We start from the raw sequence: 24,349 nt of genomic DNA on the forward strand, positions 1-24,349 counted from the left end.
CTGCAGCTCTCTCAACTAGCACAGGACATATGGCGATGAGCTATACCTCAAAACATATTCCTTCTAGCCCAGCATGTTCCAGAAGTACAAAATACCATAGCGGATCTGTTAAGTTGTCAAACACAACAGACCTACGAGTAGGAACTTCATATACAAGTTCTTCAGCCATTCTTTCAGATGTGGGGACAACCTCGCATAGACCTATTTGCCACCCACGAAAACTCCAAATGCCGCCAGATATCCACACCCACTGTCCAAAGGCAATGCGATATGGATGAACTGGTCAAACAGATTTGCGTACGCTTTTCCACCTCTACCACTCATGCCACTAGTAGTACGCAAACTACAGCAGCATTCTCTCACCCTAGTTGCTCCAACGTGGGCCAGACAGCCGTGGTACACCACACTGCTACAACTATCTGTAGTACCGCACCAAAAATTGCACCCGTCTCCACACCTCTCAACACAGAACCGTGGAGAGATCAGACACCCAGACCCTGCTCAGCTCAACCTTGCGATCTGGCTCCTGAAATCCTAGAATTCGGATATCTAAACCTTCCTCCAGACTGCATGAATGTCATAACAGAAGCTAGACGTCCAACCACTAGGGCATGTTATGCAGCCAAGTGGAAACTATTTGTAATAAATTGCCACAACAACAATATTGATCCTCTAGATGTGTCTATTCAACACATCATAGGATACTTACTGCATCTCCAAAGATGTAACTTAGCCTATACCTCTATTAGACTACATCTTGCTGCAATAGCAGCATATCTGCAAAACAGACAACATCTATCTCTATTCAGAGTGCCTGCCATTAAAGCCTTTATGGAAGGCCTTTAAAGAATAATTCCCCCCAGAGTACCACCTTCACCTGTGTGGAATTTAAATGTTGTTCTCACACGGTTAATGGGACCTCCCTTCGAACCCTTACACAAATGTGAACTATAATTTTTAACGTGGAAGGTTGCGTTCCTAGTAGCTATTACTTCTCTGCGGAGAGTTAGTGAATTACAAGCACTAACCATTCAAGAACCCTTCTTGCAAATGCATCACGATAAGGTAGTTCTGCGTACTAATCCATTATTCTTGCTCAAAGTCATTTCTCCCTTCCATCTCAATCAATCTGTGGAACTGCCCGTTTTCTTCTCGCAGCCACAGACAGTAGCAGAAAGAGCTCTTCATACCCTAGATGTCAAGAGAGCATTGCTATACTACATAGAGAGGACACAACCCTTTCGTAAGACAAAACAACTTTTTATGTCTTTCTCACCACCACAGAAAGATAATCCCATTTCAAAATCTGGGATAGCTAGATGGATTGTCAAATGCATACAGATTTGTTACCACAAAGCTAAACGTATGTTACCTGTTCCTCCTAAAGCCCACTTTACAAGAAAAATAGGGGCTTCAATGGCATTTTTAGGGAACACCCTAGATGATATCTGCAAAGCAGCTTCATGGTCTATACCGCACACATTCACAAAACACTATTGTGTAGATGTGCAAACAAAACAACAAGCTAATGTGGGCCAGGCTGTTCTCAAAACATTATTCCAAACTACTGCAATAGATAGGGGTGGTCGCCGCTAAGAGTGGGTACTGCTATACAATCTATGTACAGTGTGCAATCTGCAGCTCATATGCCTCGAACGGAAAATGCTACTTACCAGTATGCATCTGTTCTTGGCAGGTAGAGCTGCAGAGTTGCACACGCTCACCCGCCTCCCCGGCTACCCTTGTCTGTTCCAGTATTATCTTAATTAGATACAAATTATATGGGCATCCTTCCTTTTCTTGTAAAGCTCCATCATTTACCTATGGCGAAAAACAATCTGGGGTTGGAGCCGATGCCCATGCGCAATGTGGTCCAAAGGAGGAGTCACCTATCTCGTGACTTCCAAAGAACTTTTTGGGACAACAACAAACTGCAAACATCCGGGCCCAACAGAAGCAGCAGTGGAGAAGTGTGGCTCAATGGTTAGAGCGGCAGACCCTGATGCAGAGGTCTGGCCCGGCACCAGGGTTCAATTCCCGCCTCAGCGGGTCTTGGGCTCAATTTCCTTGGACCTGATAATTCTCGCCTCGGTGCCTATTCTAATCATGGGTCCCACTCTGCAACTCTGGGCAATAGCTTGCTTAATCTCCACAACGGCCCCAACAGCGCTGGGATGCCTGGCTTCACCCTGGGGGTGCCCTGGAGTGGACATTTCACAGGGAAAAGCCAGGAAGGGTTCCACAGCAGTATGAGTACAGCGCCAGGACGCCCCTTTGCTGGGGCAGCAGTGTGCTTTACAAGTACAGTCATTTCATTTCATTTCAACACTAGGTGGCGATCTATGCACAGTGTGCAACTCTGCAGCTCTACATGCCAAAAACAGATGCATACTGGTAAGTAGCATTTTCCTTGGATTGGATTGGACTGTGAAGTTATTCTGGCAGCCAGGTGTCCCTCCACGAAATCGGTATATTCCTGCCGATGGAACACATTTTGCAAATACTGTAAAGAACGGTCTATTCATCCTTAATCTGCTTCTCTTGCGGATATTCTCTTGTTTACCCTTTTGATCGGCCCAGCAGGGCTCTGCTTTGGGCACTTTGAACGGCTACCTTTCAGCCCTCTCGATTTTCTTAGGCTGCCAGATCAGCCGTCGCTTTTTAAGTCGCCTCTGGTGCAGAGGTCTTTAAATGAGGTTAACCCACTTGTTTCCCCCTTTTGCTTTTCTTATGCCACAGTGGCACCTTAATTTTGTCCTTAGTTTCTTGATGTGCACACTGTTTGAGCTGCTGCTCAACTGCCCTCTACAGTTGCTCACTATCAAAAACGCTTAATTGGTGGCAATCACCTCTGCCAGGAGGGTGACCGAACTGCAGGCACAGTAATCACATCCTCCTTACCTGACAAAGTTGTCCTGAGAAGTATTACATCCTTTTTGCCCAAGGTTGTGATTTGAGACAGTCTGTTACTCTACTCACTTTCTACGTGTCTCCACACCCTTCCAAGCTAGAGGAGCGTCTCCACCGTCTGGACCCAATAAGAGCGTCATTGTTCTTCCTTGATCACACTAAAGATTTCCCTGTGGATGACCAACTCTTTATGGGGTACGTGGTAGCAAAGAAGTGACGTGTTGTTTAAAAGAGAACCATCTCCTGTTGGGTTATCCTCTACAGAAAAATCTGTTACGCCTTACGAAAGAAGCAGCCTTCTGAAGGCCTTCGGGCCCATTCCACCAGAGTGAAAGCAACTACCACAGCCCTACAGCGTTGTATTCCTATTTGTGATATCTGCCAAGCGGCCACGTGGGCATCTCTGCACCTGTTCACCAGGCACTACTGCCTAGATTCTCAGGTTCGCAGGTAGGCCCTGTTTAGCCGCTCTGTCGTACAGGATTTCCTGGTTTAAAGCTTTTCTGCAGTCCCATCTCCTGGGAAGGTATTGCTTGGGTATGTATTCAAAGGTAAAAGATCTGCGGCCAGATGTCTCTATCAGATGGACAAGTTACTTTCCTTCGGTAACGCCTTATCTGGTAGCGACATGATCTAGCCGTAGATTCTTTAACGTTCCACCCATCCTCCCCACTCTGCGGAATTGTATTTTAGTGTAGGGATGTTCCCCTTCAGGATCCTGTGTTTACAAAAAAACAGCGGTTCAGGGTTGGCTTTACAAGGTCCGTAGTTACTGCCCCGGTGGGGCGAAGAGCAATTAATTTCAGAATGAACATTTAATCATGGACGGAGCGAGTGTGTAGGGAGACATATATGGTTTATTTTACCATTGGTACTGTCGGGGATTCATCGGGTGCTCACATAAGTGACAAGGTGTGTTTTTTTGTGACAAGGTGAATGTGCTCTGAATAATAAAACATCACAATGCCTGTGCTTCTGCACACGAGACGGAATACACCGTCCTATGCTTAATAAATTACTCTGTTCATACCTAAGGGCTCCCTAACTCAATCTTTTTCCTACAGAAACGCGGACCCATGAATAAATACATCCGACTGAGACCCCAATAACACGCTATTTCAATAAGAATTTCAGATTGCTCACCCCCCTGTCCTGAAGATAATCTTGACTAATTAAAGATCGAAATGTCGTTGACACCACCCACAAACGGAACCTCCTTCGTCCTTGTACATATTTAGTTGGAGTTCCTTTTTTCTGTTGTATTTGTGATGTTTTATTAATAAGAGCACACACCTTGTCACAAAAAACACACCTTGTCACTTATGTGAGCACCTGATGAATCCCTGACTGTTACCAATTGTAAAAAAAACATATATGTCTCCCTACACACTCGCTCCCTCCATGATTAAATGTTCATTCTGAAAATAATTGCTCTTCGCCCCACCGGGTCAGTAACTACGGACCTTGTAAGGCCAACCCTGAATCGCTGTTTTTTGTAAACCTATTACAACCCCAGGTTCGCTTATCAGGGTACCCTTGTTTTCCTATACCCCCTTCAGGGCCCTAGCTTCTTTTAACACACCATGATCAGTCACTTAATGGCTCCCTACTTCTGGCATGGAAAGTTGTGAAAAGTACTGACGTCAGTGCACAGGAGTGGCGGCTTTATTGATGATGTGGATGTCACGATGGCTACGAACACTGTGCCGACAACGTCACTCAGAGGCGACTGACGCCACCTACTGGCACGCAGGGGTACTGCTAAGAAAAGTCTTGTGCATCCAGCCTGACACTAGGGAGTTCAAAGGTAAAGATTTTGCAACTAGATCATGTCTGTACTAGATAAGGCGTTACCAAAGGTAAGTAACTTGTCCATTAAGCTTGACTTGAATATAATGTCAAACTTAATGTAACTTGTTGCAGTGTGCAGCTTTTATAAAGCTGCCAATTTGTAGCCTTTAAAACTCCTGTGTCTTCCTGGGCATATATGGAACCTGTTCAACACAACCGTTTTTTGCACTCCTAGAGAGACCTGCCAACGACTCTCAGGAATGGGAACAATGAGGGATTGCAGGCCAGAGAGGCATTACCTCCCTCATGCAGGAAGCCACATGAGTGTTACCCCAAATTACAGGCTTCAAAGGGACACAATTTATTTGGCCACATTTATTTTCATTTACATTGCGTGTCTTACTAGAAAACAAATTTCAGACAAAGAAATTAATTAGATGGCAGTTACTGTGGCAAAATGTGTTTTATGTCATATTGCCATTTCTTCCTTCCAGGATTCATATTTCGGTCCAAATTCCCCATCAAGATGGAATGCTGCCCCTTATTTCTACCTTGCCTTTGCACAACTTGCACTTTCTTTTATCGGAGTCCATTTACAGACATCAACATGTGTGCTCGAACCTAGTCACCATCAAGGACCTTAAAGGCATCTCAGGTAATCTTTTTTCAAATATATAATTTTGATTCTTACATCTTTAAGAATTCCACTTCCTTAACATATACCATTTGAACATTGTTATGGAGAAGACACATGGCAGTAGAGTTCCTCTCTCTCACACGTGGTTTTTCTGTTATGTAATTAAATGCTTTCAAGTGCGCGCTGGAAGACCTAAAGCAAAAGTAGGGTCACCTTTCTGGTCTCATTTTGAAATTCAACAACTTTATTGCATGCAAAACACTTGACGTAATCCGCTTTGGATGCACAGATTAATGTTTTCTGTTGTCTCATTTATGACCTTATAAAAAACGGAGACCATTAGTAGAAAGACTGGAGTTGCTTGCATATTCACATGGATCTTTATATACCTATTAATTTGAAGCTGTACTTTTGTCGTAAGCTGCAAGCTGAAAAGTTATGCAATGATTTGACCATCACCATTGTGAGTAAGCTGATAAAATACAAATGATGCTACATGAATTCCGTTTCTCATATCTCTCTATATTAGATTTCTGTCCTGCTTTTTTGGGTCTCGCTGGCAATGCATCCTGCAAGGATGCATTTGTCCAGCTGGAGACCAATAGCGATCAGTCTGGGGGGAATGAGGACAAGAGGGTGCACGAGCTTGGATTCGTGTGCGCGAACGCGCACGTCGCGTCCTGCAGACAGACACTCGCTCACACACACACCCCCTCCCCCACAGTCACACACACGCACTCCAAGACACATACATACACACACACACACACACGCACGCAAACACACATACACATGCGCTGCCCCCCCCCAGCAACCCACTCACCGGCTTCCTTCGTGCGGCGGCTCTCAGCTGCAGGGCCCGGCAGCAGGACTCTTCTTCCCTCCTTCGGCACCGGGGCGCAGGGTAGGCTCCTGCCTGCTCCGGTGCTCCAAACACGGCTCCAATCGCGGCTCTTCCGTGGGAGGCGGGGTAGGCTCCCGCCCTCCTACTTCCTGTTTCCTGTTGTCGCGCCGGCCTGCCTGACTTCCTGGTCGCAGGCCGGCAGAGTAACGAGGATGTTTTGCGGTATTTATTTATTTATTTAATTATGCATTTTTATATAGCACAGACTTTACCCGAAGGCGGTATTTATTTATTTATGTATTTATGCATTTTTATATAGCGCGGACTTTACCCGAAGGCGGTATTTATTGATTTATGTATTCATGCATTTTTATATAGCGCGGACTTTACCCGGAGGCGTCAGAGCGCTTCACATTAGGAACAGAAATGAAACATAATGAGAAACATTACAAAAGAACAGGTTGCAAAAACATACGTTACTTACATAAGGTAATAGTGACAATTGTGAGCAAACAAAATACATGAGGTAGTAAAAACTATAAGCAACCAAAAATACATGAGGTAGTAAAGGTAATAGCGACAATCGTGAGCAAACAAAATACTTGAGTAAAAATTGTGAGCAACCAAAATACATGAGGTAGTCAAAAGTGCACAAGAGGAAATGAAAGTGACAAGTGTGCAGTTATAAGAGAAAACAGAGTATAATTAGAGGTATAGTCCTGCAATAAGTGCTAGACACTCAGGCTCAGGAACAAGCGTTACATGGGCAAGGTGGCACTTGTGCAAGTATCAAAGGCAAAGACATGTGAGAGGTAGCAGCCGTGTGTTGCAAGGGCAGAGTGGTGTGTGCATGTTAGAAAAGGGAACCGAACACCAGTACATGGAAAATACTGCAAAAAGGCAGACCCTCCAATCACAGGCATACACTGGGAAGGCACTTCCATGGTCATGGAAAGTAGAAATTATCAGTAGTGGGAAGTCTTCCTCACAAATAGCAAGAGGACGTGAATTACTTTTGGAGGTGTCTCTGGAGGAGGAGAACTTTGAGGTCACTTTTGAAGGCCTGGGAGGAGGCGGTGGTCCGGATTTTTTTGTCCTCTCGCGGTTTGTAAATACAAAACATATTGCATTACAAATGCTATAGGTATCACATTTGCGAAAGTTATAACTATTGGCATTGTAAATGACGAAGCTATTAATTTAGCTATTTAAAAAAAAGAAACATAAATAAAAACTTTGCCATTTACAATACCAATAGCTCAAACTTTCCTAATGCGAGACCTATTGCATTGCAAATGCTTGTTATAGATAGTAGCAGAAAAAAATGCTTATTTTTTTGTCCTCCAGGCATTCTGGGTATTGATGGGATGATAGGCTTGGTTTCATCATTCATAGTAATCCCCGCCTAACTTTGAAATGTTTAAACATTTCTTGAAGAATAGTTCAACGCTTGGAGTATTAACTTATTTTTGCTATATTATAATACAGTCTCATTGAGATATGGACTGGTTGAGGGAAGTTGATGCCTTTGTCATTCACTGGAATTTATCCTTGATCTCGAGTTGCATCATTCTGTACTTTCTTGTAATCATCAGTGAAGAATAACCTCAGAATGTTAACACAGAATGTTTGATTCAGTGTGTATTCTGGGACAGGGGCTTGATGATGACTTTGTCATTCACTGGGTGAGAGCATTGCTCTTGATTTGCATCATTGTGGTGTCTCTTGTTATAACTACATACTAGTACTCAGTATTTTGTTCCGTTAGAGAACTCACTGATAGAAGCAACTTCATGATCTGATATTTGAGGATAAATCACAGGTTTCAGGGGAAAACGGACTATCCTGCATTCCGCCTTTGAAGGGGGTATTCTAAATAGAAAGGTAAACCAAAGTAGGCTCTGTTACTATATTTGAGGCATGATAACATCAGGGTACCAACTGCACTCCCCAAAAGTAAGTGACTTTGTAAGAAAGTCAGCTTATTGATTCAGAAGTTCCAAGTCAATTGTATTCATTTATCATGTTCTCCCTTGGGAATTGCCTTTATTTATTTGCATGATCTGAAAACACTTATCACAAAAGAGCACTGTTACCTAAATGAGTTTGAGAATCTCCTCATTTTAACAAATGTACCTTTTAGCATATTCACCAATCAATGCATTTGATACAGCAACTAGTTCTAGCTGACTGGCCCTCACAAGGCTTGTATCTTATGTGGAGAGCAGCATACTTTAAGGTCTTGCATTTTTGCACTGAATATATTTCCAAGGTTGCTGACCAACCATCTCTTGTCAATATCCAGACAAGAGCTGGTACTGTAAGAGGCCCTATCGCTGGACAGAAATGGTTACACATGTGTAAGATGGATGGAACCTAGCAAATATTCTAGCAGATAAAGCTTATTAGTACTATAAGAAAGTTGCTACCATTCTTCCTGTACCTGCTATAACTCTGGTAAAGAGTGATCCTCTGGGGACAAGCATTGCAAGTGCTTCTTGGGTGGAAAGCACCATGTTGCAAGGCTTAGGGCCCTGAAACATGGGTCTAACTGTTTACACCTTAGCCAGTTCAGACACTTCAGCAGAGCATGGCACCAGCCTCAAAACTCCATTGGACCAATCAAAACACCCTGGGATTGATCAGTCTTTAAGTCCATATGTACCAGGAGTACATAGAACCAGAGCTTTGGTACCCCAACCTGATCTTCAATTTCTGAATGCAATCCTTAAAATGATGAAGTGTGGCTTTAATACCAGAATAAGTATATCCTGTGGCTCCAGAGTCGACTTTTCTTTTTTTGAAAACAATTTTATTAGTTCCAAAAAACAAACAATGGGCATTTATAAAGCATTACATGCATACAGAGATAGTGGCAAATCAAGGAATCCATTACATCGGCACGTGGAAATAACAATACGGTTGTGTCATGACGTCAGCCCCCCCATCCCGTCCCCGGACCTCCATCCACCCCCCCTCCTACTTGGAGTTGCTGTCGCTGTCTATCTATGGTGGCTCACATATGAACCCTCTATACTCATTCCATGCACCCCAGATCCTAGTCCATTTATGCGGACATTTTCGGTTCAGATACACTGCCCTTTCAGCCACTATTGCAGAGTCTAAGTCCGAACACCATTCCCTGAGTGCCGGCACCAGAGGGGACCCCCTGAAGCTAGCTATATTCCTTTTAGCATACATGATACTCAGTGTGGCCCAGCCCTGCATGGAGTGATTGAGGTCGTTTGGTTCCCAAATGTTTAATAAGCAACAACGCTGTTCCGGGACTAGTGAGTCTTTCACCACTTGCGATATAGTCCGCATAATCTTCACCCAAAAGCCGGTAATCTGAGGACAGTGCCAGTTGGTATGAAAGAATGTTCCCTCCTCACCGCATCCCCGGAGACAATACTTATGTGCAGCTTTCCTTATCTTATGAAGAGTGACTCTAGTGTAGTAAACACGGTGCAGAATTTTTAACTGTATTAATCGGAGCCTAGCTGGTACAGCAACTTCCCGCGGTGAGGAGAGCGCAGCCTGCCAGTCCGACTCATCGAACTCACCCACCTCCGCAGCCCATGCTGTCCTTAACTTCAAAGTAGTGTCAGGCAGGTTATTCACGAATTTACGATAAACTAAGGAGGTCGCCTTCTTGGGTATGTGTTCCGTAAGAAGCCTATCTTCTAATGGGGTAGATTCAGGTAGCTCCTCACCGGGTTGGACCAGTGACCTGAGTGCGTGACTAATCTGCAAGTATCGGAATCGCTCCGTGTGTGCTAGGTCATATTGTTCTATAAGTTGTTCAAAGGAAAGGACAGCCCCACGCCTCCAAAGGTCTCCAACCGTAGAGATACCAATCAAGTCCCAGGCTTCAAAGCCCTTACTGTTACATAGACGGCCCAGTCGACGCGACGACCAGAGCGGCGTCATTTGCGTAAGTGTGTCCTTACATTTAAGGCGAGCCGAAGCCAAATACCACACCCGCACCGTATAGGCCGTAGGGCCAATCAAGGCCGCGGCTCTTTTTGTGTCGTAGAGTGCGGCCATCACACCGCAACTTCCGAGGTCATACCTGTCCGCTTTATATGCCGGCTCAGTCTGTGGAGCATGCAGACATGATTTATGATCTTTAATTGGGCCGCCCAATAGTATAGTTGAATATCAGGGAGGGCTATGCCTCCATCAAACCAAACCCTAACTCGTTTGTATCTGGAAATGCATGCTGGTTTGTCCCCCCAAAGGAGACCTGAGACCAGTGCGTTTATGGATGTGAAATACTTAAGAGGCACAAGAAATGGAGTATTCTCAAGGAGATAAAGCATTCGGGGCAAAGTCATCATTTTAAATAGCGCCGCTTTCCCTAGAAGAGTCAGTGGTAAGGTGTGCCAATGTTTTACATCACTACGAAAGCGTTCAAGGGGGGGGGGCGTCAAATTACGCTGAAAGAAGGCCTCTTGGTTAGGCGTTATCCAGACCCCCAGATATTTGACGGGTACGTCAGTGATCACCAATTGACAGTCAGCCATAAGCCGCAGTGGGGGTCCTTTAAGGACGAATAGAACAGACTTGGACCAATTAATAGTGTACCCTGAGGCCCGCCCAAAGATTTCACAGATGTTAAGGAGTACTATAATCGAGCGTCTGGGTAGGGTCAAATAGAGGAGGATATCATCAGCATACAGTGATATGCGGTCCTCCCACGTCTCGGTCCAGCTGAGTCCCCTAATCATGGGGTCCCACCGTATCCATGCTGCCAAAGGCTCAAGGATCAGGGCAAAAAGCAGGGGCGACAGAGGGCACCCCTGATGCGTGCCTCGGCTGAGATGAAAATCCCTGGAAATATGGCCATTCACCACTACATGCGCTAGGGGTTTAGTATAAAGTAACTTTACCCACGCACAGAAATTGGGGCCGAAACCTAAATGCCGGAGAACCGCAAAAAGATAGGGCCATTCAACCTTATCGAAAGCCATTCGGGCATCCAGTGAAAGGATCACCGCAGGTTCCGAAAGACTGGGCAACTGTGCCATCACCGCGTGGACCCGTCGTAGATTAAGAGCAGTATTTCTGTTCGGCATGAACCCGGATTGGTCCGGGTGGATCAGCGTCTCTAAGTGCGGGGTCAACCGAGTAGCAATCATTTTGGCCAATGACTTCGCTTCTGCATTCAATATGGAGATTGGGCGGTAGGATGTGCACATGTCCGGAGGCTTGTCAGGCTTCGGGATAGCAATGATTGTAGCCGTCTGCTGGTCTCGAGGTAATTCCCCCTTACTTAAGCTATCTAAAAACATCTTCGTAAGGTGCGGAGCCGTTAAATCAGACACTCGCTTGTAAAATTCTATAGGGATCCCGTTGGGACCCAGGGCTTTGCCCGATTTTAAAGAGTGAACCGCAGCTAGGACCTCGTCCTTCGTGAACTCAGAATCCAGGAGCGAGGCCTCGTCCTCCGACAGGGAAGGCATTTTTATATCCTTGATATAGGTTTGTGCTTCTTCTGAGGACATGCGGGAGGTGGGGGTATAAACTTTTTCGTAATAGTCGGCTAGGGCATCTATGATGTCCGTTGGGGTGGTGACCACCACACCCTCTAGGGTGCAGAGTTGTGCTATTGTTCTCTGGACCCTTTCCTTCCTATCCAACCAGGCCAGTAGCCTTCCTGCCTTATCCCCCACTTCATAAATAGTGTGCTGTGTGTGTTGGAGTCGTTGTCGTACCCGTTCCCGCTGATGTTCAGTGAATTCAGCCTGTTTGAGGCGCAGTTGTTGCGCTGCCTCCTCACTAGGATCGTCCTCGTGTCGCGACTAGCACTGCCAGGTCAGCCTCGATCGCCTGTATGTCGGCGTTCGCAGCCCGCCTGTGACCCGTTATCGAGGCTATCGCTTGTCCCCTTAGCACTGTTTTATACGCCTCCCACAGAACCTCTGGTAAGCGAACCGAATCCGTATTTTCTTGGAAGTAGAGCTTTGTAACTGCAATCAACTCTTTCCTGATCTGCGGGTTATGTAAATAACCGGGGGAAATCGGAAAGATACGTCTCCGGGCTTTAAAGTAAGAGATATAGGTCATGGAGACCGGAGAGTGAACAGAAATGCCTCTTGGGCCAATCCGTGCCTCTGTCAAATGGGCTAGACTGTCAGCGGAAAGGAAAAAGTAATCAATGCGGGAGAGACTATTATGTACCCCTGAGTAAAAAGTGTATGCACGGCTCCCGGGTTGTTTGAACCTCCACCCATCCGTAAGGCCTAATGCATCTATAAAACCAGCCAGCTGGGACTTACCCGTCCCCGGTGTCCTGCAGGGGTGGCGGTCCAGCTCATCATTCAGAACTGCGTTGAAATCACCCCCTATTATAAGCTCTCCCTCCGGCAGTGTCAATAGAAAGGCACTAAGGGCGGGAAGCGCTACATTATGAAGGGCCGGCGGAATATATACTGTTACCACATTGAATTTCCTCCCCTCCAACTGACAAGAGACTGCAGAAAATTGACCCTGCGTGTCTTTCCTGTCCTGTTGAACAAGTAAAGGGAAGCGTTTGCCTACCAGTATGCCCACCCCTCTGGAGCCAGTTGAGAACTCTGAGTGCTCTACCATTGTGTACCCCCAGCGGCCCATAGCTTTACGGGTCGATCCCACCAGATGCGTCTCCTGAAGCAATACAAGCGCCGGTGCTGCGCGGCGTACATACTGTAGTACCAATCCCCGTTTAATCGTATCCCCCAGCCCGTGCACATTCCAAGTAAGTAAGGTCATAGAGGGGCCATCATTGGGGTGCTAACATCTGTCGCAGTGCCTGTCAGTTCCGAGTCTTCCATCACAATCATGGCATCCCTGTGGACCCACCTCTGCGGCATGTATCTTTGCAGGTAGAACTTTGAAATGCAGCCCAAAACTAAAACTAAAAACAAAACTCAACAATCCCCCCCCCCTTCGCTGCTGCGGCCACAATTTGTGCAGTGTCATAGCAAACAATACTACCACCCCTCCTCTCCCTTGGAACATCCCTTGTACTCCCCTCCACCCCCCACCCTGCTCCCCTGCCTGTGGACCTCAAACTGCCCACCCCCCAACATGGCAGAGTGCCTGTACTCCCCAAAAGCTTGCTAATCGCGCAGGGGTAAGCGAGCCCCCCACCCCGTGGCAATCTACAGTGTCAACATTTAAATACAGCCTTCAGTCTTGAATATAACCCTTAGATAAGTATCATGACATATCTAGACAATCGCAAATCTGGCATGTTAAAAACTCGAAATCTTCAAACCCAGGCACCTTCATATAGTCATTCCCTTGCTGGATCCCCTGTGGTTCTGAAAATCTGGACCCTGTTGTTGTTCCGATATCGAGGTCCAATACCCGTGTCACAAAATATCAACGTACCATGACGAATTTGGTGTCAGCGAACCGATAATGATTAGGACATCATTTCTATGCATTTGCGTCAGAATCGAGGGTCGCCAACACCCCCAAATCGTAGTTTCCGTCCCAACCCCTTAGACTCCATTTTGTGAACGACATCCATCTTACGTCTTGCCCTCATGATAAGTCAATTAAAGGTCGAGCTTGATCTAAAAGGACACGTCCTCCTTCCCTGACTTCCCCCTGACCTGTCCCAACTGACTCCATTGCCTTTAGCCAAACCTGTTTGAGCAACCCCTCGCCCAGTGGCCAAATGCGATAGCATCGATGCATAGCATTCCTCAAACCATTTCACTACATGCAAACCATGCTTTCTACAAACACACACCTGCCCCGTTCCCTGTTTATGGCCAGTTTTATGACTAGGAGGTGCCTTCTTTTATTGGGGCTTTCATCGATATCTGATGGGAGTTCCGGGCTTAGCTGGGTAATCTATCACGAATTGGACGTCTAAAATACGGGCTTGCCTACATGACTTCGCTCTTTTGTATTATTGTAGAAATATGTGTACAGCCATATCATAAACTCAAGAATTCTTGCTTGCAGCTATTATTTCTGTATATAAGGAGAAGGCTGGTTCTGTAAAAATGAACAGTCTCCTGAGAACACACGACCCGTGTTTGTCGTGCTTCTAGGACACCTGTTACTTGGTAGCTATCAATAAAACTTGATCTCTGACTCAACTAGAAGACTCCGTGTTTCTGTGGTCCGGAACAGGGAGAACTCAGAGGTCTTCGGGTGTTAACCCCTGGCACCAAACGGGTTCCTAAAAACCCGTTACCTCAGTTGGCGCCCAACTCGGGGCGGTATCAAGCGGCGACGGTCCAAGCCAGATGTTCGTGAGGAGCTTCGTGTGAAAATTCCAGAGGACGGCCAGCCACTTCAGCGACCCCTGTATGTCGACGTGGTTCCCAAGGTCTTTGCTGCGAGGTTCCCCGCGTCCCGACGGCTACGAAGGACTGCTGCCCTGACTATCGCCTTGTTTTGGACCCAGTGATCCTTGGTAGAGCGAAACGATAGACGAGTCTTCTAGCTACGTCACCGATCTTCAAATACTTCAGTTAAGTATAAGTGGAGCGTCTCCCAGTCCTTAGTTTGTCCTTAGTTTTTGGTATCCTTGAGATACGCCTTGATTTGGTACTTGCAAGCCCCAAAGCCGAAGGACTTGTGTTTTCACGAGAAATATCGTAATCGATAATCCTTTGAAGTTTGAAGCTAGACTAGTGAGCAAAGATGCCTGGTTTTAGCAGACTTGGAAACTTGTTTTGTCTTGGTTATAGTAAGGACTCCCGATTAGAGGATTCCTGTCCGGTTCCTCCGATTGGAACTCCAACATATGAGCTCTACGTAAAGCACGGCGTAGGCCCTATCACATATAATGAAGTGTGGATAAAATACACCCGCAAGGATGGTGTTTTAAAATGGCCCCAATATGGTAGTTTCGACTCAGAAATATTAGATAACCTAGAGGTCAAATTAATTAAGAGAAAAGCCCGGCCGGCGATGTTTGACTCTTTTCGCTTATGGCGCAAAGAAGCCAAACAGAAAGAAATAAAGTTAGCAAAAAGGAATAAAAGAGGTATGTCAATGGTGCAAGCTGCCGTTGCATACAGGGATAACGAGGAAGAGCAAGAAAACGAACAAATACTTAGGAGCAAGAAACTAGCAGTAGATAAATGCTACCCGATGTTACCAAATAAGGGACAAGGTCAAGAGGAAAGATCCGAGAAAGATCCATTAATGTCCCACTTATTAAGCTCACCTCCACCGTATGCGTTAGACGCTACTACAGCGCCAAAGCGTTTTTCTATACCACGCCCCGGCGCACGAAACGCAGCTCTTGCACACACGCCAGCTACTCTTCAGCTGGTTCCTACTTCTCCGGCGCAGCCTTCTCAAGGGCCGCCATCTTTGCCACCTACTCCATCCACTTCTACCACTTTGCCTACAGCTCCAACTGTTCCCTATGATACTACGTCTGTCACTGTTTCAACTTCCTCTACTATTGCCTCTACTTCTTCTTTGCCTCAGCCTGTTTTTTCCGATGCACTTGCTCCCCCGCAAGCTTCTCCTTCTATTAGACAAAGAGTGACAGGTACCGTCACTGGTCTGCTTTCACCTTTCTTCGGGTCGCCTAAAACGACCCCTAAAACAGAAGATAGACAGTTACGTAGTCAACTGCCTGATTACGAGGAAAGAAAAGTGCTAGATGAACTAGCCCGTAAATGGATTACGGATACTGTTAGATATGATGTTCAGTCTGTTATGGAAGTCTTCCGTCAATGGAATGCACCCACTCAGAGATACGTATTCGAAGAAATGTGTGTATATTTGGGCGAAGATTTGGGGACAAATGATCCCACATACACAATGAACGAACTATGGCGTACACGCTTTAAGTTCCACGAAGGTATGATTATAGGCAGAGATGTTGAGAAAGCGATAGAGTTATTACTCTCTTATAGGAGTAAGGGAAACGTCTCTAGATCATTGTACGAAGACAACGTATCCGATAGGAAAAGAGCGAGACAGTACGCCATGAGAGAGGTTCCTTCGGTTTGGAGGGAAGGCGATGCGAATGTAGTACCGCCAATTCTGCCTCATTTCCAGCGTGTATGGGTACATGTCCCCTGGAAACGATCCGAAGTCTTAGCGCTCAAGCAGACATTGCCTGATCCTCGTAAAAACCCGACTGGGTATTATAAGGAGTTATCGCAAACTGCAAGCTCATGTATAATGAATTTAGCGGACATAGACATGCTGTTTGGGAACGTTGTTCCACACCCTCTATGGAGCAAAATACGTCATACGAACCATGCCCAAGAACTAGGTGACTCATGGGCAAACATTGCCGCTATCGATGCTAGACAAATTGGTGGTTCTAAACCTGAGCCGTAGAATTATCGCGTACATGAAAACGATAATGCCTGAGGTACGCGTGAACTGGGACAAGCTATCTGCATGCAAGCAGAAGAAAGATGACAATGTGTCTGACTTTTTCACAAGATTTGAGGAGACTTTCACCGATCATAGTGGTCAGGATATGGCTACCGAGGGTGGCCAAAGATTGTTTGTAGACAAGTTCGTACATAATTTAATCCCTGAACTGTGTAATAAACTGAAAGATTCAGAGAGTGCTTGGGCTGTCTCTACGTCAGCTCAAATTTTAGCTACAGCCCAGTACTATGAAAATAGGTGCAAAGACGAGCTAGATAAAATAGACAAAAAGACGAAAGATTTAAAAACTAAAGTTCTTCTCCAGCAAGCCCATCCGCCTCGTACGGCTAGTCAGCCCAATTATCAACCACAACAGCAGTATTCGAGAAACGCGCAAGGAAGCGAGTTTTCCCACCAGCGTATTGCTTACGGCCCGAATCAATGTGCATATTGCAAGGAAGAGGGTCACTTTAAAAGTAATTGTCCGGCTCTTGCGCGACGTTTAAGCGGTGCTTCAGGTGTAAGGGGAAGAGGTGTTCAACATGCCCCTAGAGGTAGGGGCCGTGGAAATTTCACTCAGAATACAACTTCTTTTCCGCCTCAGAATTCGATGAACAGCTTCGACCAACAAAATAATGCGTCGACCAGGTCAGCTCAGTACTATGCTGACGACTATTACACCGAACATGAATATGAGGGTAACGATTGCTAGGACAGCCATGGACAAAGAGAGGGAGTCGTTTCAGTTCCAGTAGATCAGAATGGACCTTATGTCGAGGTAATCGCCTCAGGAGTGTCAGAGCCATTTCTGCTGGATACTGGTGCTACAAAAAGTTCTATCATGCACTCAAAACTTCCTGGCGCACCTTTGTCCGGCGAAATGAATGTTTCAGTAGGTTTCTCTGGCGCCCCTGTTAGAAACCCGATCTCCAGTCCTGTATCTCTTTCTATTGGCCCATGCGAATTAGAGGCACCCCTCATTCTTACCACAGGTTGCGGTGAAAATTTGTTAGGTTTGGATTTGCTAAAAAGGTTATATGCGACTTTGTACTGTTCACCATTGGGAGTACAACTTACTTTAGGTAAGAAAGTCATTTCTCCAATGTATGTGTCAAAAGAAAATATTGTAACTGAATTGTCGAGTCTTCCTGATGTACTCTGGGCTAATGGTTTTAATGATGTAGGTCGTTTGAAGATAGCACCGTATGTCATAACGTTGAAAGCCAACGTTAGGTTACCACGTATTCCCCAATACAAAATATCTAGCGAATGTGAAAAGGCGTTATTGACGATTGTTTATGACCGGATTGATAAAGACGTCATCGAAGAAACAACAGGAAATGTTTGTAACAGTCCAGTTTTGCCCGTCTTAAAACGTACTGATCCTTCACAACCGCCTGTGTATAGGTTCGTGATCGACCTCAGAGAAGTGAACAAGATAGTTATCCCACAGTTTCCAGTTGTCCCCGACATTACTGCTTTATTGACGATGGTTCCAGCTTCAGCAAATTGGTTCTCGGTGATTGACCTGAAGAACGCTTTCTTCAGTATCCCGATTGCTGAGGAGAGTAGAGATATTTTCGGATTTAATTTAGGAGGACGAAGCTTCCGCTTCAAGTGCGCTCCTCAAGGCTACTGCAAAAGCCCATCAATATTCAGTCAGGCCCTGAAAACACAACTAGACACAATTGTTCTACCGAATGGTTCAACTCTGATTCAGTACGTAGACGATCTACTGATCGCTGCAGACACTGAAGAGATTTGCAAGAAAGCTACGTTATCATTATTGCATCACTTATGTGACATGAAGCACAAAGTCTCTCTCTCCAAACTACAATTTTGCCGACAAGAGGTAACCTACTTAGGTCACATCTTGTCGAAGGAGGGAAGGAGACTGACACCAGAAAGAATACAGGCAATCGCAGAACTGAGTGCCCCAAGGACACAGAGAGAGGTTCGAGCCTTCTTGGGCATTACATCGTACTGTAGACAATGGATACCGAATTTCTCACTACTAGCTAAACCCTTGCTGGCACTACTCTGTAAAGATACGCCAAATCCTATGCCTTGGTCTGAAGATTGCCAGACGAGTTTCCACGAGTTGCGTGATGCATTATGTTCGGCTCCTGTGTTGGGAAACCCCAACTACAGTAAGCCTTTTACATTATATGTCCATGAGAAGGAAGGTTGTGCATTATCAGTTTTAACACAACATTTTGGGGACAGACAGCGCCCATGCGCGTATTTTTCGGCAACTCTAGACCCTGTGGCTAAAGCCCTACCAAGTTGCCTGAGGGCTACCGCCGCAGCAGCTGTCTGCATCCGGCAATCCGCTGGATTAGTCATGAATAATACTCTGATCGTTATGGTTCCGCATGCAGTAGACATTTTACTAAACAGGACGAAGACACAACACCTTACTAGCGCTCGACTATCCAGTTACGAACTTACGCTGCTAGCAAGTCACATCCACATAAAGAGGTGCGATACACTGAATCCCGCAACGTTATTACCCATTCCGACAGGAACAGACGAGATTGATAAACATGACTGCTGTTTTAGGACAGAAGAAGAGACAAAAGGGAGAGTAGACTTACAGGACACTCCCCTTCCTGAATGCAACGATACTTTATGGGTTGATGGTTCATGTTTCAAGCTGCCGAATGGTGATACGACTGCAGCATATGCCGTTACGACATTACACACCATTATAGAGACTGCGCGAATTTCCCATAATTCTGCACAAGCTGCAGAGCTAATTGCGCTTACCAGAGCATGTGTGTTAGCGAAAGGAAAGCGAGTGAATGTGTACACTGACAGCCAATACGCCTTTGGTGTGGCTCACAGTTTTGGGAGATTGTGGCGTGAACGTGGGTTTCTTACGTCACATGGTGCAAAGATACAACATGGTCAGCTAGTTAATGAGCTCCTCCAGTCACTGACCTTGCCACTACAAGTTGCCATAATAAAATGTAGTGCACACAAAAAGATTCAGGATGATGTTGGCCGCGGGAATGCATTTGCAGACGAGGTTGCGAAAGAGACTGCAAGGAACACAATGAGTCGGATGTATGTTGTAGGTCCCGCTAGATGGATTACTGATGTGGGAATGTGTGAGGACACCATTGAAAGCGTGAAATCTATACAAGCCGAGGCAACTGAGAAAGAGGTGAATGAATGGAGAGAAAGTAAGGGTAGGTTAGATGCGAATGGTTGTTGGGTCGAATTGTCAGAACACCAGCGATGGCTATTACCTAACGCATATGTACTTGCAGTAGTAACAATGGCTCATGGATTTGCACACATCAGTTCGAGAGGAATCTGTAAAGTATTGGCCCCAGTATGGCAAAATAGCAATATCCCGAAATATGCAGAGAATGTGGTCAGAAACTGTATGGTGTGTTTGAAGTACAATCCCGGTAGGGGAACCCCAACTCCAGCTGGTCATTTTGCACCTCCAACGTATCCGTTCGAGGTTTTGCAGCTCGATTTCATTCACATGGAGAGATGCAACAATCTGAAGTATGTGCTCGTTGTTGTTTGCGCTTTCTCCAGGTGGGTGGAAGCGTACCCCCTTAAGGACAATACAGCCTTGTCAACTGCCAAAGCCCTTGTCAAAGAGTTCTTCCCGAGATTTGGCATGCCTAGAATTGTCTGGAGTGATAATGGAAGTGAATTCGTAGGACGCGTGATGAAGAGAGTGTGTGAATGTTTAGGCATACAGCAAAAATTCCACTCTGCGAATCACCCCCAATCAGCTGGATTAGTAGAGTGCTACAATGGCACTTTGAAGCTCAAATTAGCCAAAATCCAAGCCAGCACAGGTCTTAAATGGCCTGACGCCTTGCCTCTAGCACTCTTGTCAACGAGAATGACAGTCCATTCCAGATTAGGACTTAGCCCCCATGAGATAGTGTTTGGCCGCCCAGCCAATGTCTGGGGCGTGCCAAGACCAAAGAAACTTAGCGAAATAGAGCACCCCGTACTGCTTGATTATTTGTGCGAATTGACAACTAAATTGCGTGTTTTACACCAACAGGTTCACAGTTCCTCTCCGCCAGCCTCTAACGATCCAGGTCACTCCATCACACCCGGCTCGTGGGTCTTGGTGCGAAACTTCCAGCGCACAAACAACGGACAGCCGAGGTGGACCGGACCTTACCTGATACTTCTTTCCACGAGATCAGCGGTTCGGGTGGAAGGCAAAAAGAACTGGGTGCACGGGACCCATTGTAAACGGGTCCCTCTGCCCCTTCCATACGACCGGTGGGTCAACGAAGGAATTGCCGACTCCGAGACAGAATCCATACCTCGTTTCATCCCTTTCAGCGATGCACGTCTAAAAGAAACTGGTACCGAAAAGGAGAGTGATCATATTGTACAAGGATTTGTGCCACCGTGTATGCAGTTGGACACTACCGAACCTGAGACATTGTTTGAAGACACTTCCGTACCTGGGAAACGACGGTACAACTTGAGATCTAACCCCAGAGACTAATAAAAGAGCAAACTAATGTGATTTTCCCTCCCCCAAGAACGATTTTTGATTTTTCAGCTCTCTCACTCTCAGGAAACTAGCTCATTTTTGATTTTCGAACCGCCATCCGGTTCTGCTGCTAGGGTCGCGGTTGAAGTCTGGGGAGTGCAACTGGGGACGTTTAGGTCAACGGTTCTGGTTGGTCCAAGGGAGTTACCCCGGACTGAACAGAGCGCACTCCCTGGGAGAACCAACCTACCACTGTGGGCAGCAACTAGAGGATGGAGTTTCCTAGGGTAAAGAGACCTACCACACTCACGAACGTTGAAAGACAACTATGCACTGTACTGGCCAAAAGAAAATTTTTGATAACATGTATTTTAATGTTGTGTAGCATAACGATGTTTTTGACTGGCTATACTCTATTCGTATTCCAAGTTACCTTTTCAAATGACACCCGGCCACAGCCTCCTCCTACTATCTCTCCACACTACTTTCACCCTCTACCTGAACACGAGTCTGCCAGAAGACTCGAATTTGTAAATTACTCATTCATTCAACTCCTACACCAACACCAGTCCATCATGAACACATCGAACTGTTGGATATGTGGACTCATGCCACACACGACGGATAAGGGTATCCCATACTTCATCCTGCCATTCAGCTATTATGGTTCTCTGTGGGCTTTCCAGACCATGTTCCTATTCGCCCTAGAACCATACCCGACACGTTCTACTGAAAGTGATTCCAGTAACAAGGCACTAATAGCAGGGATAAGAAATATGAGTAGAGAGTTCGACACCTATCTTACGATTCCCAAAGATGAACTCACTCCGTACACTCGTTGGAACGTAACTAAATATGGGGTTTACCTGAGTAAGAGCCAGACAGCAAAGAAATCCCGCCCAGTTTGGATAGTACCCAACCGAGGTCACTTATGTTTACAGGGTATCGGCAGGGATCCCAAAGCACAATTAGGAAAGAGTATATGCGCGGAAACATATGTGTTCGCTTCTCGAACTTCCCCCATATTATTAGCAGCCAAAGGCACGTATTTCGTCTGCCATGACCAAGCTTACACGTGGTTGCCCCTCAACTTCTCAGGTACATGCTTTATCGCATTTCTGCTGCCTCCCACCTACACGGCCAGAGCAGATTACCATCGGACAAGGACAGCTAGAGGTGTCGTGAGTAAAGACGACACCGCGGGTCAGGAATTCACTGACTTCGCAAAGGGTTTTCTGCCATTTTGGGGGCCTATGGTAAACAGCAGGAATATTCGCCAGTTATCGAGGATAGTTGAATCCGCCGTGAGTACAACGGCCGGAGCCCTTGGAAATTTGACGACCGAACTTCAGTCGGATCGACTTATGACCCTTCAGAACCGAGTTGCCCTAGATATCATACTCGCCGATCGTGGTGGTGTGTGTAGAGTGATCCAATCCAGTTGTTGCATTTTCATCCCTGATAACGCACCGACGGTGTACCAGGCCATCTCTAAGTTGCACGAGATATCTGGTTCCCTTCACGTAGAAAAAGGGGACTGGTCCTTACTAGGGTGGTTCTGGGAACTGATCGCTACATGGGGATGGAAAACATTGATCTTCATTGGGATGATCTTAGCACTTCTGTTTATGTTCTGCCTGTGTATACAGTGCGCTCCTGCACTATGTGGCCTCTGTGCTACTTCATGTGTACGGAAGCCTGTGTAAAGGGACGAACTGAGCAACAGAATGATGTTACAGCAGCATCTCCACGAATTCCTTTATACGGATTTGGACTCAGACTAACATGAATTATTGCCTTACATAAGGGCAAAAGGAGGGTCTGTGGTTCTGAAAATCTGGACCCTGTTGTTGTTCCAATATCGAGGTCCAATACCCGTGTCACAAAATATCAACGTACCATGACGAATTTGGTGTCAGCGAACCGATAATGATTAGGACATCATTTCTATGCATTTGCGTCAGAATCGAGGGTCGCCAACACCCCCAAATCGTAGTTTCCGTCCCAACCCCTTAGACTCCATTTTGTGAACGACATCCATCTTACGTCTTGCCCTCATGATAAGTCAATTAAAGGTCGAGCTTGATCTAAAAGGACACGTCCTCCTTCCCTGACTTCCCCCTGACCTGTCCCAACTGACTCCATTGCCTTTAGCCAAACCTGTTTGAGCAACCCCTCGCCCAGTGGCCAAATGCGATAGCATCGATGCATAGCATTCCTCAAACCATTTCACTACATGCAAACCATGCTTTCTACAAACACACACCTGCCCCGTTCCCTGTTTATGGCCAGTTTTATGACTAGGAGGTGCCTTCTTTTATTGGGGCTTTCATCGATATCTGATGGGAGTTCCGGGCTTAGCTGGGTAATCTATCACGAATTGGACGTCTAAAATACGGGCTTGCCTACATGACTTCGCTCTTTTGTATTATTGTAGAAATATGTGTACAGCCATATCATAAACTCAAGAATTCTTGCTTGCAGCTATTATTTCTGTATATAAGGAGAAGGCTGGTTCTGTAAAAATGAACAGTCTCCTGAGAACACACGACCCGTGTTTGTCGTGCTTCTAGGACACCTGTTACTTGGTAGCTATCAATAAAACTTGATCTCTGACTCAACTAGAAGACTCCGTGTTTCTGTGGTCCGGAACAGGGAGAACTCAGAGGTCTTCGGGTGTTAACCCCTGGCACCAAACGGGTTCCTAAAAACCCGTTACCTCAGTTGGCGCCCAACTCGGGGCGGTATCAAGCGGCGACGGTCCAAGCCAGATGTTCGTGAGGAGCTTCGTGTGAAAATTCCAGAGGACGGCCAGCCACTTCAGCGACCCCTGTATGTCGACGTGGTTCCCAAGGTCTTTGCTGCGAGGTTCCCCGCGTCCCGACGGCTACGAAGGACTGCTGCCCTGACTATCGCCTTGTTTTGGACCCAGTGATCCTTGGTAGAGCGAAACGATAGACGAGTCTTCTAGCTACGTCACCGATCTTCAAATACTTCAGTTAAGTATAAGTGGAGCGTCTCCCAGTCCTTAGTTTGTCCTTAGTTTTTGGTATCCTTGAGATACGCCTTGATTTGGTACTTGCAAGCCCCAAAGCCGAAGGACTTGTGTTTTCACGAGAAATATCGTAATCGATAATCCTTTGAAGTTTGAAGCTAGACTAGTGAGCAAAGATGCCTGGTTTTAGCAGACTTGGAAACTTGTTTTGTCTTGGTTATAGTAAGGACTCCCGATTAGAGGATTCCTGTCCGGTTCCTCCGATTGGAACTCCAACATATGAGCTCTACGTAAAGCACGGCGTAGGCCCTATCACATATAATGAAGTGTGGA

At 46.0% G+C, this 24,349-nt stretch overlaps 1 protein-coding gene across 1 annotated transcript in view; it reads left to right on the forward strand.

The window, feature by feature from the left end:
- The window catches only part of FRAS1 (Fraser extracellular matrix complex subunit 1), a 1,313,599-nt gene that overhangs the window by 666,065 nt on the left and 623,185 nt on the right, over positions 1 to 24,349 (forward strand). Inside the window, exon 18 of the mRNA XM_078676362.1 lies at positions 5,196 to 5,356. Within this exon, the coding sequence (XP_078532488.1) occupies positions 5,196 to 5,356 (161 nt within the window). The remainder of the gene's footprint in view (positions 1 to 5,195; positions 5,357 to 24,349) is intronic.

The sequence above is a fragment of the Lissotriton helveticus genome, chromosome 2_1, assembly GCF_964261635.1.
Source record: "Lissotriton helveticus chromosome 2_1, aLisHel1.1, whole genome shotgun sequence".
Taxonomy (NCBI): domain Eukaryota; kingdom Metazoa; phylum Chordata; class Amphibia; order Caudata; family Salamandridae; genus Lissotriton; species Lissotriton helveticus.